A 17351-nucleotide genomic window follows, 5' to 3' on the forward strand; every position below is an offset into this window, starting at 1 on the left:
CCAGCCACAGCTTCCTGTGTCTCCCTCCCTCCCATCCTGCAGTCCCTGAATTCTCGGCCCCCCGCATCACTTCAGTTTGTGGCTTTTTGCCCGCCCTCACTAAAATAGACATTCAACCTCAGTCACGGCTTCCACGTTAGCACGCTCTCGCAGACAAATCGGGCTTTTGTTTAAATTAATGTGCTGACTAAAATATACATTTAACTCCAGTTCAGCTTCCTGTATCTCCCCCCCTCTCATCCTGCAGTCCCTGACTTCTCGGCCACCGCACCCCTTCCGTTCGTGGCTTTTTGCCCGCCCTCACTAAAATATACATCTAACTCCAGTCACGGCTTCCCCCCTCCCATCCGCCGTCCCTGAATTCTCACCCCCCCGCACCTCTCCCATTCGTGACTTTTTGCTCGTCCTCACTAAAATAGACATTCGACCTCAGTCAAGGCTTCCATGTTAGCACGCTCTTGCAGACAAATCGGGCTTTTGTTTGAAGTAATGTGCTCACTAAAATATACATTTAACTCCCAATACCTGCTTTCCTTTCTCTCACAGCTCTCTGCTTTTTCTTTCCCACATTCTTAATTCACTTTCATTTTTCCGTGCGCTCTGTTTTCCATTCTGCTAAGCTCTGTACTTTTCTTTCATTTTTCGGCACTCTCTGCTTTCTTTTCTCCTATGTCCTCCTTCGTTTCCTCCCACACGCAGTCTTCCTTACTGCAATTCTTTGCCTTCCCTTTTGTCACATAAGCTGCCTTCTGTTTTCACATACGCTCTTTGCTTTATGTGATAACATTTGCTTACTTTCTCCTAGTCTACCTTACATTATTTTCTATGCACTGTGCCCCAAGTTTCTCATGCACTCTGCTTTTCTTCTCCCATGAATGAAATGAAAATGAAATGAAAATGCATTTCTACAGCGCGATTGCTGCCCTGGGGCGTCCAAGCGCTAGGGAACCAGAGGGGGGTGTAATGAGGCTGACAGAGACTGGGAGGAGGGGGAGGGGGCTGAAATGATTACGGGGATTTGAATAGATGGGTTTTAAGTTGCTTGCGGAAGGAGGCAAGGTTGGGGTTAGATCTCAGGTGAAGGGGAAGGGAGTTCCAGATTTTTGAGGCGTTGAAGGTGAACATTCTTCCGCCTGCTCTAGACCTTTTAATTCTGGGGACTGTTGCCATAAAAGCCTGACTAGAGCGTAGTTCACGGCCTGGGTGGTATTGGCTAACTAGGCTGCGCATGATTTTTGGGCCCGAGTCCCAGAAGGCCTGATGGGCGATACACATTGCTTTGAAGGTGACTCTTTTTCGTACTGGCAGCCAGTGAAGGCTGGTCAGTGCCTCTCTGACTGGGGTTCTTCGTGGAATTTGCAGTAGGGTACGGGCCACACAGTTCTGCACCAGTTGCAATCTATTCAATGTGTACTCTGGGGCTCCCAGGTAAAGGACGTTATTTGAGTCCAGGCGTGATTGTATTATGCCCTGAATAGCTGTTTGTTTAGCCTTCATTGGGAGCAAGGGGAGGACCTTCTTCAATGTCCGGAGGAGTCCAAAGCAGGTGGCGGAGAGCTTTGTGGCCTGGGTGTTAAAGGTAAGATTCCTGTCCAGCCATACCCCCAGGCTTTTGATGTTATCTTTCGGAACCGGGGGGGGGGGCCTAGACAGGTGGGCCATAATGACTTGAAGAGGGTCGGATCGGCCGGGCCTAACAGCATGAGCTCCGTTTTGTCCCCATTCAGCTTTAGTGAGGACAGCGTCATCCAGGACTTCACCTCCTCCAGGCATTTGGTTAGGCACCCCGATGGAGAGTGTTGGGCTTCCTGCGCTAAGGAGACCACCAGCTGTGTGTCGTCCGCATAGGAAATGATCTTAACTCCATACGGACGAACGACCTCAGCCAGTGGCCTCATATAGATATTAAAAAGCGCAGGGCTTAGAGAGGAGCCCTGGGGGACTCCACACTTCATGGGTATGCTGGAGGAGACGGCTTGTCCGTCAAACACCTGGAACGACCTGTTGCTTAGGAAGGATTTTATCCAGAGCCAGGCCTTATCCACAAAGCCGACGTTTGATATACGGTTCAGTAAGGTGTTATGACTGACCGTGTCAAACGCCGCACTAAGATCAAGGAGGACCACTGCCACTGATCCTCCTTGATCGGTGATTTTCCTGGACTCCTCGACGACCATAAGGAGGGCAGACTCTGTTCCATGCTTAGGCCTGAATCCTGTCTGGGTAGGGTCTAACAGCTGATTGCTTTCCAGATAGTTGACCAATTGGAGATTGATGTATTTCTCCGCAATTTTGCTTACCCAGGGGAGTAGTGAGATCGGGCGGTAGTTGGCAACGTCTGAGGGATCTAGATGAGGCTTTTTTTATTAGTGCTCGAACCATTACCCTTTTCCAGGCAGGAGGAACAGTGGCAGAGTCAATGGATGCATTCACAAGATTCTTGATGATGGGTAGAACCGTCTGGGATGCAAGTAACATTATTTCTGGAGGGGCCGGGTCGGTTGGTGAGCCGGATTTCACTTTCCGAGCTGTGGATTCCGCTGCTTCTAGGTCCATACAGGTGAAGTGGTCAAGTGTGGGTGGGGAGGCTAGCTCTGGGTCTGACCCTCCGTTGTTGTTATGAGGTGACGGGGAGGCAGTGCTGGTTGGGAAGGAAGTGTATATCTTGTTCACTTTGGCCGAGAAGTCAAGTCAAGTCAAGTCAGAGAATTTATATGGCGCACTACATACCCAGAGGGTCTCAAGGCGCTTAGAAAGGGGAGGAGGATTACTTGTCAAATATCCACGTTTTAAGTTGCTTTCTGAATGCTAGGTGGTTCTGGGTAAGGCGAAGGTAATCGGGGAGTGAGTTCCATGTTTTAGCAGCCAGGTATGAGAAGGATCTGCCTCCCATGGTGGTCTTGTTGATGCGAGGTACAGTGGTGAGGGCTTGGCTGGAAGAACGTAGTTGGCGGGAGGGGGTGTAGAGGGACAGTCGTGAGTTGAGGCATTCTGGTCCGATGTCGTAGAGTGATTTGTGTGCGTGGGTTAGCAGTCGGAAAGTGATCCTCTTATTGACGGGTAGCCAGTGGAGGTCTTTAAGGTGACCAGAGATGTTTTCGTTGCGTGGGATGTCTAATATGATCCTGGCTGAGGCGTTTTGGATTCGTTGGAGTTTCTTCTGGAGTTTAGCGGTAGTGCCTGCGTAGAGGGTGTTTCCGTAGTCCAGTCGGCTCGTGACCAGAGCGTGGGTGACTGTTTTCCTAGTTTCGGTGGGGATCCAGCGAAATGTTTTTCTGAGCATGCGAAGAATGTTGAAGCAGGAAGAGGATACGGCGCTGACTTGTCTGTTCATTGAGAGTGAAGAATCCAGGATGACGCCTAGGTTCCGTGCGTGGTCTGTCGGGATGGGTGCTTTTCCGAGGGCTTCCGGCCACCAGGAGTCGTCCCATGCAGAGGGGGATGTACCTAAGATGAGGACTTCTGTTTTGTCTGAGTTCAGTTTCAGACGGCTTTGTTTCATCCATTCGGCAACTTCTTTCATTCCTTCGTGTAGGTTAGTTTTGGCGGTGCTGGGGTCATTGGTGAGAGAAAGGATTAGTTGAGTGTCATCCGCGTAAGAGATGATGTTGAGGTTGTGTTGGCGGGCGATGTCCGCGAGGGGGCTCATGTATACGTTGAAGAGGGTGGGGCTGAGTGAGGATCCTTGTGGTACGCCACAGATGACTTCGGTGGCCTCGGACTTGAATGGTGGGAGGCGGACTCTCTGGGTTCTTCTGGTGAGGAACGAGGTGATCCATTCAAGTGCTTTTCCTTGGATTCCGATGTTATGGAGGCGTTGTAAAAGGGTGCTGTGGCAGACTGTGTCGAATGCTGCATAGAGGTCGAGGAGGATGAGGGCGACTGTGTCTCCATTGTCCAGTAGAGTTCGAATGTCGTCTGTTGCTGCGATGAGGGCGGTCTCAGTGCTGTGTTTTGCTCGGAAGCCAGATTGTGAGGAGTCGAGGGATTTGTTGGCTTCGAGGAAGGCGGCGAGCTGGTTGTTGACAGCTTTCTCGATGACTTTGGCCGGGAATGGAAGGAGCGAGATGGGGCGGTAATTTTTGAGTTCGGTGGGGTCCGCTGTGGGTTTTTTCAGAAGGGCGGTGAACTCTTCTCAGTCTTCAAGGATGAAACTTCCTCGAATCAACTGCCAATCACATGTGAAGTTCCCCAGGGATCTGCACGGAGTCCCACTTTATTTAATATTTACATGAGCTCCCTGGCAGAAATAGTTACCCCACCTACGTTGACAACACTCAATTGGTCGCCTCCTTTAACAACAAGCCCGTAATCTTAAAAAATGAGGAAAGTGCTATTTAAATGCAGGATTCCATTGTACTCCATATTTTGCCCCTTTCAGTTGTATAAAAGTCCACTTGTGACATCACTTCCTACCATAAAATAGCACCACAGCGATGTCACAGAACAGCCTATAAATGGGAAGAGAAGTAAGGCATGCCATCATGATACTAAATCATATATATTTGTTAATAATGCCGCAAATAATGGTAAAAATAAAACTCAAATATAAAAGACATCTTAGATACACACACATTAGGAAACTGGAAAAGAGATACCCTAGACAGCCTGGCATAGTTGCTCTGGAAGGGCAAGAGTAGCAGCAGTTCGCTCCTGGTCACCAGCCAATATTATCTTTATTAGGATACCCCTGTAATCTCAATATTGTGAAGATAACACTCATTTTGGGAGAGTTTCACTTTAAGAGACTGTAACATTCATATGGTGTATGATTAACTAAAACTGCAGCAAGACTTGTGCTTCAGTGTCATATCTAGTATAAGTAATCCTTGGTTTAATTAGTGCCACTTAACTTGGGCTTGGGGTCGGAAGGAATGAATGAGTGCCGCAGACTGCTAGGCGTGCGCGTGGCCATGTCATGCAGTTCACATTATCTGCTGGTCTATTTTCAGCCTCTGCTTTAAAAACGTGCATCCAATTGCCGGTGGGAAGCGCAGATAGGGTCCGAAAAGCAAAGCAGGAGGATGCGAACACTTACCACATCTCCCTTCAGCTGAATCCGCGTTACAGCCTAGCTCTAACATTTCTTTAAAATAAAGTGGCTGCAGAAAATCTTGGCCATGAAACTGGCATAAATACTTTCCTGTTTATCATGGCCACAGACGGTACCAACTATTTTCTTCGGCAACGACGCTGCGGAGGAGTTTCTGCTTAATGTCTGAAAACAGTGAGTGTTAACCTCTTCCGTGCTCCACTCCCTCCCTAGTGCTGCACATGCCGCAGCCCCGCCCACCCTTTAGAACGCCCGCACCACTGCGATTAAGGCCTTAAGCTTGGCTGTGGCTCGCATCGCCGAGAAGGAGCTGGCCCGTCCGTGAAAATCCACTGGCTGAAACCTAAGCGTATCCTGATGATTTGATCTAAGGCCGGCTGGGAAAATGTATGGCGATGTGTGGGCAGGAAGAGCAATGGGCTGCGAAGGTTCATGGAGCGGAGCAGCTGGGGAGACATACAGGCATGGAGGGGTGCGGACAGAGACATGGGGGCAGAAACAGAGAAAGGGAACTGTGCGGCCAGGGAACGGTATGGGCTCGGAGAGTTGTGCCCTGGTAGCAGGGCGGACAGATAACTGCGGGTTGGGAACAGGCTGGGACACCTGCTGGCAGGAAGATGTGGTGCAAGCTTCGCCGTGAAATGGATCCAAAAAAAATCAAGCCTGTTACATATTGCTGAAACACACAAACATGCAGACCTTGGTAAAACTGAAAGAAGTTAATCATGCCTCACATATCCGCTCCTGCCTTTCATGTGCGTTTTCCCCAGCCTCCGCCGGCCGCCCCCGAATCTGTGCGAAAGTGAAAGCATGGCAGAGCGCAGGAGAGGTATACGAGCTTACCAAAGCCATTGCAGTCAATGGCTGTGACCGCGCGCCTTAGGAGACACGCGCTGTGAAAGTGTGGGAGAGCGCGAGAAGAGACGCGTGCGTTCACAGTGCATGTCTCCTAAAGCGCGCGTTCACAGCGCCGGTCTCCTAAACCGCGCGGTCACAGCCATTGACTGCAATGGCTTTGGTGAGCTCGTGCACCTCACCTGTCCCACTTCACGAGCTACACGGCGACAATAAGTCTCGCTATGCGAGCAGCGCATGCGCTGCATCGGTAGCGAGACCTAAAATTGACAATTCTGAACCAGGCCTAATCACCTGTCAGGCCAAGTCTCCAGATGGATGGATAGCTCATATCTTAAGCTCAATGGGGCAAAGACTGAGCTGATGCTCCTTGGCAATTCCGCCCCTTCCAATATAGATTCACTCTGGCCTAACCCTTTGGGCCCTCCTCCTGCCCTGAAAAAGCACATTAAGAGTCTGGGGGTTTGGCTTGATTGTAACCTTGACTAGAAGGAACAAGCTCAAAAAGTAGCAGCCAGTTGCTATGGTCTCTTGAGGATGATTCAAGCTCAAAAAGTAGCAGCCAGTTGCTTTGGTCTCTTGAGGAGGATTAAGAAGATCCTCCCTCTACTACCTTTCACGGCCAGGAGACTGCTAGTTCAAGCTCTGATTTTGTCACGGCTTGACTATGCCAATGCTCTATACTTAGGAGCTCCTCACTCCACGACCAAAATACTGCAGACAGTACAAAACAATGCAGCCCGTCAGCTCCTGAACATCCCTAAATGTCTCTCAGTCAAACCTGCCTGACCTCTTTGCACTGGCTCCCAATTCAGGAGAGAATCCAGTTTAAGGCCATGTGCATTGCACATAAAGCACTTGCGGGAGAAGAATCCTCAATGATTTGTTCTATGATCCACCCATACCAGCCCAATAGAGCTTTGAGATCCGAAATTAAACATCTGGTGACAGTCCCAAAAATTAAACGGGTTAGAAGTGGAGGCAGTCTTTTCTCATATAATTTGGCTAAGACCTGGAACCGCCTCCCCCTCTATATCCGTTCACAGCTAAACTACCTTAATTTTCACAAGCAACTGAAAACTCTCCTCTTCCCTGGATATGTTTGGAACTGGTAATGAGGCGCTGGTGCATACTGTTCTCCAAATCCTTTACCTGCTGTGAAAGTTCTTTCGGAACAATCTCATGATCTTCTAGCTGTTCTACCATTCCCTTAGTCTTATCCTCAAACTCTGACATTCTCTGTTCTGCTTCAGTAACTCTAGTGCTCATGGAGTTCAGCTGTTAGGACATGCGCTGCAACACTGCTTGCGTCTTCAAATGTGATGTCTTGAGTGCGTAGGAGTCCTTTTTGTACTCCTCTCTGTGAGCACTAGGCAAATTATAGATAGAGGCCAGTGAAAGGAAATCCTGTGGAAGGAGTTTCTGCACCTCAGCTCTGATTTCCTGGGTAGAGGCTGGGCTCTCCCGACAGCGAATAACAGTATCCTCCACTAGATCAATTGCCCGAGAGGTCCCTGTTTAGCCGTCACTCTGGCTCATCGTCCCTACTATCAGTCTCAGCCCAGCTTTTACCAGATGGCATCCAATCAGACGTTCAACCTTGTCTCTGTGGCTTAACATGTCACACCTCTCATAGGCCCTCCTCGATTATTCCCATTTGTTTGTCACTGTCCCTATTCATTTCTGGATCTAGACAGTCATTGTCTGAGCAGACGGACAACTAGAAGAAAGCCTCGCGTTTGTCCTGTAGTGTGGGGGTCTGACTGATCCATGCCCCTATATGCTTAGGTGAGCATTACTTCCAGCAGAGCAGAGAGTATCCTTCTTATCTACCATCCTGACCACAGTTTTTCTGACAGTCTCAGGAGCCGTGTCCATCATCAATCCATTACCCCTAGACGCCAGATGCGTAAGCTCGTGTGTGGAGGGGCTTGCTTGAGCAATTCTATTGGGACCAGGATTGGGCCTCCATAATCTATTGTTTGCTTTTATATTGAGATGTTTTTTACTACCTATTTAACAAGATGAATTCTGATTATTGAAGTACGCAATTCGTTCAGTGTTTTTAATTGCAAATAGTTTTATTTTTATTATTTGTATAACAACCTTGGTGATGTGCACACGACCGTAGCTAAGATCTGAGATAGGTATATGGTATATTGCTGCAAGGAAGATAGATAGCCTCCTCCCTTCTGTGATCGATGTACCCAAGTTAAGATTGATGATGCACAATAATCTGAAAAGCAGTTGTGTTTGGGCTCATTTGTCCTTGTTGTATCTACATCCAGCTACTGCACCAACTAAAATTGGAGCATCAATGCATAACTATGCTAATGATATTCCAATTAATTAATATGGAAGAAAACAGGATGTGATATCCAACACATTCCTGAGAATTCATCAATGGCTCACTTTAAAGAGAGGGAAAACAGAGGTCTACTCGTGTCAAAAAAGTCTAGAACATCTACAAGAGCATTCACATTGGTGAGCTAAACAGCTTAGTGAGAAAAGATTAATTGGATTCTCAAAAAGTAATTCTGTGGTATTTTGCGAATATGCCTAAGGACTAATAGGTTTGTGTGCAAAATACAGAATTGTAGTGGGACGCAATTCGACCTACCTCATGAATATTAATGAGGTACTTCACAAACTGCAACCCACTATGATTCACTGCCATGAAATTGATGGTGGTCATTTGGGGTCAGCAGACAACCGTCTGTGATTGCTTTTAAAAAGAGCAATCTCTTTTTTTTGTTGTTTTTTTGAATGCAGACCGTTTCCCCTTAAAGAAAAGGGAAAATATCTAAGTTTTGCAAACTTTTATTTATATTTTAAGGACTGGCCAGTGGTCTACGGCCTACTCTTAAAAAATATCTGTCAATATTCACAAAGTGGAAGGGGTCCCTTGGGGACCCCTTCCTGTTTACAAATGGGTTACTACCAGTTTTGAGGTAATGGTAGAATATTTGCGTTTTGCGACCAGATTTCGGCCGCAAATCAGGACTACATCCACTTGAGAATTGCTAAGTGGAAGAAACACCCTAAACACTCCTCTTCCAAACAGCCACTCAGGTCTGTTTCCTAAACCTATTTAACGATTCAGTAACCTATTACGTAGTCGCAAAATGGGTTTAGTACACTCGAAAAAACATTTATTGGTCACAAAACATTAGATTCACCAAATAGTAGGATTTGCGACCAGTAAATGTGTTCGCACATCTGCTCCTATGACATTAGGTGAACTGTTTTAATGAACGGTGGATGTTTGATGGACAAGTCAGTGCAGCAGTGGCAACTTCATAGATGTGCTTAACCTTTTCAAGGAAGCATACAGCAGAGGGGAACTACCCAGAGCAATCACTGGCACTTCCCAAAGGAATAGAAAAAACACAAACTGAAAGAAATGCAGAATGTGGGAGTTACAGCAGTGTTTGACCTCAAACCAAAAGCAAAATGTTACTTCTAAACTGAAAGCCATTTACTGGCCTTGGGTGAAGTGAAGGGTGGATTTTAAAACCTGTACACTACACGGTCACACATGATGAAGCAACTAATACCTGAAAGACTTCACTACTCTTCTAGAAAGGGTAATCAAATTGGAAACTGCTCTTAGATTCCCCCACCCCTTCCAGAACACCTGGGATGAGGGCAGGTGGTCGGGAATTTGCCACCCAGCTCAATACGATTTAGAATAGACTGCCAGAACAGCAGCACCTCACAGACCAAGGCCACTGATGACACAGCAGTTTTTTCTAAGAACCTGCAGGTTTGTATTGGATGTCACAATCCAGTTGGATGCCAGAGGGTTGGGGGCTATATAAATTACAAACAAATAACGATATTGAAGGTTTTTTCTTGTATCCTTTTGGATTAACTGGAAATCTAATTTGTCATCTGTCCTGATTGACGCTGCTAGCAAAAGTAACATATAGCTGATACATTTTACATTTGGTCCAAGAATTCGATTTTTACTCGACTGACATCTCATTTGTATCATATAGAGTCCTTATAGAGGCAACAATATATTATCTCAGAAGTCCCTGTGAAGAACTTATTGTGCTATTACTAGTATCATTTGTTTCATCCAAGCAAAGCAGTAGCCACTTGTCGAGTGTACACATTTCTATCTTTCACTACACGTCTTTGATTAGGACTTCTGGCCAGAAGGCAGGCAGCATTTCTTATCCTAGTAACACCATTCTGACTGATTCAATTGTGGTATGAATTTCTTCTGGAACCCTCTATGGCTGTGAATTTTCCTCCGTTGTCCCTGGTTTCCATTGTATTCAGTACTGAAAGCAAATGCATTGCATGATACTCACAAACTGATCTGGTCCAAGTCACGGTCGCTCATGCCACGGATGAATTTAGGTTTCAATGGTGGCTCAGGGCTGTCTGACAATACTCCACCATATGCTGTTTAGCACTGCATGCATTGTGAATCCACTCTGGCAGAAAGTCCAATAGCCACTCTCCTTTCAAATCTACCACAAAAGGGTAACATCAGCCCACAACTATTAAACAGGGTGCACCACTCTAATCTAGTGTAGAGAAGCCAAACATTGTATATCTAAGCTTTTAGAAATGTGTCTGTCTGAAATGTAGATGATGTGGCCTCAAAATGAAGGTTTAAAGCCCTCAAGAACAACAGACAAATTATTAGGGCCTTTGAGCTTTCCTGGGTTATCCACGAATGACAGGCACCCAGCTGAAACAACCCTGTTTAAATAGTGTGCATATGGCATAAGTAAGGCGCGTCTTCCAATAGCAAAATATATTCCTCTCGACGAATAGGTTTCCACAACTTTTCAAGTCCTTGTTGATTAAATTGGTTTACTCCTCTGTTGTTTCAGAGGGATATTTGTATATACCCTGCAATACCAAATTATCTAATGTAAGGTGTATAAAAGCATGAGTAAATAACCATCTGTTTACCTGCTCGCTGCAATTCAGAAACTCTGTTCTCATGTACTGTCTCCTACTTAGATCTGTTTGGTACTGTTAGATCTGTTATCCTTAGGGTGGTCTTCCCCCAACTTTAGTGACTGTTGCCTCCCATTTGTTGCTGTATATTTTTGGACTTTAGCATGGTGGCATTGGTGTATAACCGATTGGCATATTTAGTTTACCTGTAAGAACCTTGTAAAGTGGTACCCAATGTACCCAGGGCATGTACTCTAAATGCTACTAGTGAGCCTGCAGCACTGGTTATGCCAGTCACACAGTAGCTTTTCAAACTGGTCTTGAGCCTGTCATTTGCAAGGACTGTGAGCGCAGTTTACTGCCACTTAGACTTGCCATTTAAAACCACTTGCCAAGCCTTAACACTCCCTTTTAGTACACTTAAGTCACCCCTTAGGCAGGCTCTAAGTGACCCTGTGGGCAGGGTGCTGTGTAACTAAACGGCAGGACAAGTACTTTAAGTTCCACATGTATGGACCGTGACAAACAGTTACATTTGTTTCTCCCTGCTGTGGGGCCCTCTCCTCCCATATGGTACAATTGGGGATTCCTTAAAATACCTTTTAAGCTGTAATCCCTGACTGGAAAGGAGTGGCTACTTCATGTTTATTGTCTTTGGAATGGTGATGATAAATCCTCTTTGGTGGTAAAGTTGGACTTTACATTACCGTTTAAGAAATGCCACTCTTTAGAATTTGATCACAAAAGGGTACCTGCTAAAACATCCATCTAATCATTTCCCAGCTAGAAAAACCTACGCATGGTTTCTCTAGTCGTCAATTAAATGAAACCTGATGATTTAAGCATTCTCAAACACTGCACAAGGAAATTGTCACGCCCACAGCATTCATCATAAATCCAAGGAATAAAACAAGGAGTTGTGTTTGTCGATAGATTTTTTCAACACTTGAAAGAAAACAGAGAATGTACATATAACGTCGTTACACACAAATCTAAATTTGTACAATATAAACATATCGATTAAAGATAAACCAAGTACAGACCAGAATACTCCATCACAATAATTTTAAAACGTGTAATTAAAACAATCAAGATAACATAAGTAGTGTCCTATATTTTGAAGTTAATGAGGTTATAATCAATTTTAAACCTCTCATGTACTGTCCAAAGCATCCTGTTTGGCCCTATTCTATTGGTGGTCAGAGCACTGTTCTTGGTGGAAGTTCGGTCAAGCTCGCCTCCGTAGAGCAACCGGCTTGTAGGGAGTTTAAGGAATCAGAACAGTGGCTGCGAGAAGCACAGCACAGTAACACAGAGACCTCCCGGGTCCAGTTATACACAAGAAAAGTATATGCACTTGGCTGCAAAGAGCGCAGCACAGCTACTATTTGGATTCCTTAAACTCACTACAAGCCGTTCGCTCTACAGTGGGGAGCCTGACGGAACTCTCAGCAAGACCATAAATAATCTAATAGAACCGTACTGACTCTTCTGGGCTCAACCTTGAAGAAGACCTTCTTTGAAATATACTCCAGGTCCAACACAAAGGTCGAAACGGGTTGGCGCACCCACGGATGTGGCCAGGAGCTATCATCAACTTTTGCAACGAGTATGTATCGACTGGTATAATACCGGTGTTGTAAATCATGACATCAATTACATAAAGAATGTGTTTGTGGTGTATTCATTGCATTACTGTGTGTGTGTGTGTTTCAGAAATACGTTATACATTGCGTCTTATGTTAAGCCTGCCTTCTTTGCACCAACTCCCAGAGGGTGAGCTCAGGTTATCCTAGGTGTGTATCTAGTTGTCCCCAACTAGAGTGGTGGGCTCTGCCTGGCTTAGGTGAATGCCTCAGCCAATCAGAAGCCCCATTTCTAAAAGGTACAATGACTTATGTAGCAACCAAAAATTCAAAACTTCATATTTCTGACGCAATTTGGCCATTTGTCAAGGTTTCCAGAGACTCTTTGGCTGCTTAACAAGATTTAATGCCAATTAACATTGTATCTTGTCTTGTAGAGGCATCATGGCACCAAAACTGACTACTTACTGACCAGAGCGTTTAAGATAAATGTGATTTTTGACAGCTTTATGAAATTGAAGATTATCATGGAGAAGACAAAGGTGGAGGGCTATTCTGTTTAAAACATGCATGATGAATCTTTCAGACCAGGTATAAAAGTCGAACGCCTTAGTCCATGTGTATGGAAATCACAAGGTTATTAATGACACAAAGGCAGAACCTATCACCTTGTTACACATTTCTCGAGTTTCGGTTTGTATCTGGCATTTGGGTACAGAGATTCCCAATAGGTCAATCAACTTGGTTTGAACCAGTCATGTAATGCCCAGGCTGCCTAAGATTTTCTCTGGTATAAGGCTATGCCTCATCGTCGCTGTAGATGTACAAGTTTGGGAAATATGGACAGGAAGATGGAAACAGCGCTGACACTTCTATAATAAACCACGGAGCAGTAATAAGGGACTACAAAAGTATGCTTATTTTATTTACCCCATCCTAAAATAGGAAACGGGGCCGTATGTACAGAGAAATGATTCGCAAAAAAATTGGTCAGAAATTGCACACAGCCTTTTTGCAAATCAATTCTGATTTAGCAAACAGACTTGTGTACAAATTCATTGTTCACAAAACCCCGAATCGCAGTGGGGTGGGGTTGCAGAACGACCAGCCTAATGAATATTTATTAGGCAGGTTGCAGTCTGCAACCACCTGCATTTGTTGGCCACAATTACGGGATAGTGGCTTCAAAGGACAACACACTACCATGTCTCGGATTGGGTTTAAATAAAGAAATCTTTAAAATAAAATGTTTAACCTTTTGTTTAAAAAAAAGTTTCACTGACAGTTGGCAATGGTTCAATGGCCCACTACTAACTCTCCCTGAAATATTTTGAATATTCATAACGGGAAACGGTTCAAGGGGGAATCCTTTCTCTTTGTGATTCTTATACCACCCGTTTTGAGTTGATGGTATCTGTTCAATGCTCCGAGACCAAACTGCAGTCACCAACCATTGATATATTCCCGCCTCCACGCCCCATTCGTAAATAGGAGGGGGGATGTCCCTGTCATGAACCTCCTATTTGCGATTCGGACAGGGTTGCACAAGCCCTTTTACGAGTCAGGAAGAATTTTCCGACTCATTAATGGGCTTTTGTACGTAAAGAGAAACACTTATGCTGTTGGAATTGCTGGGTTTGTGATCACAAAAGTGCTTTGTACAGGAGGCTCGTAGTTGTGTGTTCATTTTTATTTTTTCTGCTAGCTAAAGAGTGGTGATGCATAAAATCTACAGCAAGCATTAACAAATATATTTTCTTCTTCCAGCCTAAATACAGCTGTCAGGTTTGAATACAACGGATAAACAAATATTCTGCTTGCCTGTGCAAGGCAAAGTATTGGATCATTGGTCAGAAAATATTTTAAAGTAATTTGTTTGGAAGTTATTCCTGAAGTTTGAAGGAGCTGGAATGGCACAACTATGTCAAAGTGCACACAAAAGATGTTCTACACTTACTAATGCAAATCTGTGGAGCAGACCCAAGCTTCATCAATAAGCAAAGTGCATATCTACTGTACTCACCACCAGCTCTTCCTCGAAGGTCACATCTTCAAAAATATCTTTGATTAGGCCATCAATATCATCATGTTTAGAAGCCTCCCCACATGCATTGCTGGTTCTGCAAAATCAAAATATTTATTTCAGTAAAAGAAAAAAATAAAGATCAATTATGGTTGTTATTTATTTACAATAAAAAGTGTATTATGTCACCAATATATGTTATGGTAACAGTAGAGAATACAAATGTGGAAATCGCAGAAATTACCGTTAGCATATGCTGAAGCCATTTTGTTTGTGGCATCCATTTTAGTTAGCCATGTGTTAGCCATGTGCTTGCAATGTGCTTCTTCCGTCTTCACTGTTGCCTGCTTTTCTATTCCACTTGAGTCATCAACTATAGTTAACTCTTTCAGTGCTGAGCCAGAGCACTGCACATGCTCAGAAAGGCCTGTAGCTGCTAGAATGCACCCGTCTTTGTCTGTAACTGTCAGTCTGCTTTAACTAATGTAAGCAGAAATGTCTCCCCTCCCACTTTGTTGAGTAAGCAATATTTGTATGCCCATGTTAGCCAATAACTATTCCTGAATATGCCTGTACCTTCTCTTTGAGTCTCGATGCTTTCTCAGCGGTAAATAGGGTATATAATACCCTTGGATTCTGTATTCTATGGCCTACCTCCTACAGTGGCCTACGGGTACTGTATTGTCGTAGTTTCACTCATGGGAGGTTAATAAATCTATGTTCTTTGATTTACAGTTCCATGCCAATCTCTTCTTTGTTGGTTTAAGAACCAGTGGACATATAAGAGTGAACCCCTGCACCAGTGAGCCCCTAAAAAGGCTAATTTCCACACAAAGGATGCCCACCTTAATAAATGTTGAAGATTAAAAAGTAAATAAAAGAACTAGGTCAACCAAAGAAAGTTGGGGTATAGAAAAAAGAAATTGAATTGCAACGGGGATGGACTAGTTTGTCTTCCTAGAAATGTTTCAGAGATACAGAAAATAATGTGACACCCTACCTTGAGCAGCTGACCTACTCATTGAAGTGGAGGGTTGGAGCCTTGAGTTGATAGATGGTTTATCCCCAGGTGATATGTTCCGTTGACATAGACTACAATAAGAGACTGGGAAAAGCCAAGCTGCCCTAACGGAGTTGTGTAGTCTATAGGATATTACACCACAACTCAACACCTGAACCCTTAGGAGTACACCCCACCACACCCCATGGTGCTCAAGCACAGAGCTCTAACACCTAAAACTAACTGTTCAGTTCACTAGTCATGGTGCAAAGGCTATCCAATCGCACTTAAGGATAACATACACATGTATGTGATGTTATTTTTATGCACATCAAAAGGTGTCAAATGTCTCCTTCAGAGGAAGAAGTCATGATGGGCAGAAAACACCTCCTTGAATATCGTGATAACTCTTGATTCAATATGATGAATTAATACAAGTATTGGAAAACAAGGCACCAAAACTGCCCTGAACCAGGTTTGAGAAGGAGCCCAACAAAGGTCTTTCAGAAGGAGAAATGCAGATATGAACCCAGCAACAAATGAAAGCAGAATAATAGAAAAAGAATAGATGAAATGACTTGTGACCGACCATCTATCCCTTTATTAGTGCCTCATTATACATGGCCTAATAAGGAAATGACATAACATGAAATAGATAAGCTTCATCTTTGATTGTGAACTTTAGGAAACAATCACTGGAACAGTCATCATCTTATGAAGGATTATATTTAAGGTTAACAACACCTATATCTCCAGAGATACGGCAACTTGTCAGTACCACAAAAACTCAGGTTTGACATCTTCCTTCCCCTGCGAGTTTCCATGCCTTAACCGCTGCTCTATAAGGTCAATGATTTGTGTAAACTGTGAATCACCCCACTAGGAAACTTAGATAATGCCGACACAGTCTGAGCAACAAAGTGAGAGACTACTTCCTGAACATTGAACCCGCGAACAAAAGCCACGCGGGCTCACCACATGCTGAGCGTGGATAGCAGGAATGCACGGCCTTCTCATAACTGCACACTGCTTCCTCTAGTAAGTTACCTGGCACAGATGTAATGGTATGCCCCATCGTGAAGCTTCGGATTCATAAGGATGCTGCTGAAAAAAAAAAACAAGGACCCTACAGAAGAGCATGAACTAAAGAAGCATCTACCTAAGGGTCCTCACTAGATAAATAATCTTTGCAATGAATCTGTAATTGAAGTCCACCTTGAAAAAGCATTGCCACCTAAAAGGGAGCCACAGAAACCTAATTTAAATGAAGCACTCAACAACCCCTAAAGGACAAGAGGAAGAATCCATTAAGGCATCAGAGTGGACCTAGCACGGGCAAACTCTAATCAATCATCGGATGAGCGGCATACCTCTCTTAGGACGCTAGCCAGAACCCCCGCCACCACCACCCACCTCTCTATAAGCTCTGGTAGCTGCCAGATAGACATGTAAAGAAGGTGTTGGCAGACCACACTAAAATGCATCACGCATGAAATACAAAAAGGGTCATAAGCAAAACGGGAAAGCATGCAAGTCTCACACCAAGTACAAGTCCTTCAATGTTGCATATATGCACAAAGTGTAAAAGGGCGCCTGGAAAGCTGTAAAGGAACCACAACCTCCCTGACTATACCAGGTCTCAAGAACTCCAACAGTTCATCCTCAAACATGTCAGACTGAAATAGGACAATTGACTGACTGACATAGCTAACCATCAAAGCAGAGGCAGAGAAAATAATCATTCTGGTCTGGTTACTGTCATCTGTAGCAGGGGGAACCTTGACCTGTGATGCCAGAAGGTAGACACCAGAATCACAGAAGGCCCCTCCTGTCTCTTCTTGTGCAGTATTTTGGAAATGTTGAGGTTGAAGGGCAAAAAAGACTAGAACCATGCTCTAGGACACAAGAGTG

General features: G+C 44.6%; 1 protein-coding gene across 2 annotated transcripts in view; it reads right to left on the minus strand.

Moving 5' to 3' along the window:
- Positions 1-17351, minus strand: part of CFAP418 (cilia and flagella associated protein 418) — a 165903-nt gene that overhangs the window by 86262 nt on the left and 62290 nt on the right. For both annotated transcript variants that reach the window (XM_086966025.1, XM_086966026.1), the window contains exon 2: positions 14441-14537. In XM_086966025.1, coding sequence (XP_086822151.1) covers positions 14441-14537 — 97 coding nt within the window. The remainder of the gene's footprint in view (positions 1-14440; positions 14538-17351) is intronic.

The sequence above is a fragment of the Lissotriton vulgaris genome, chromosome 4_1 (genome assembly GCF_964263255.1).
Source record: "Lissotriton vulgaris chromosome 4_1, aLisVul1.2, whole genome shotgun sequence".
Classification (NCBI taxonomy): domain Eukaryota; kingdom Metazoa; phylum Chordata; class Amphibia; order Caudata; family Salamandridae; genus Lissotriton; species Lissotriton vulgaris.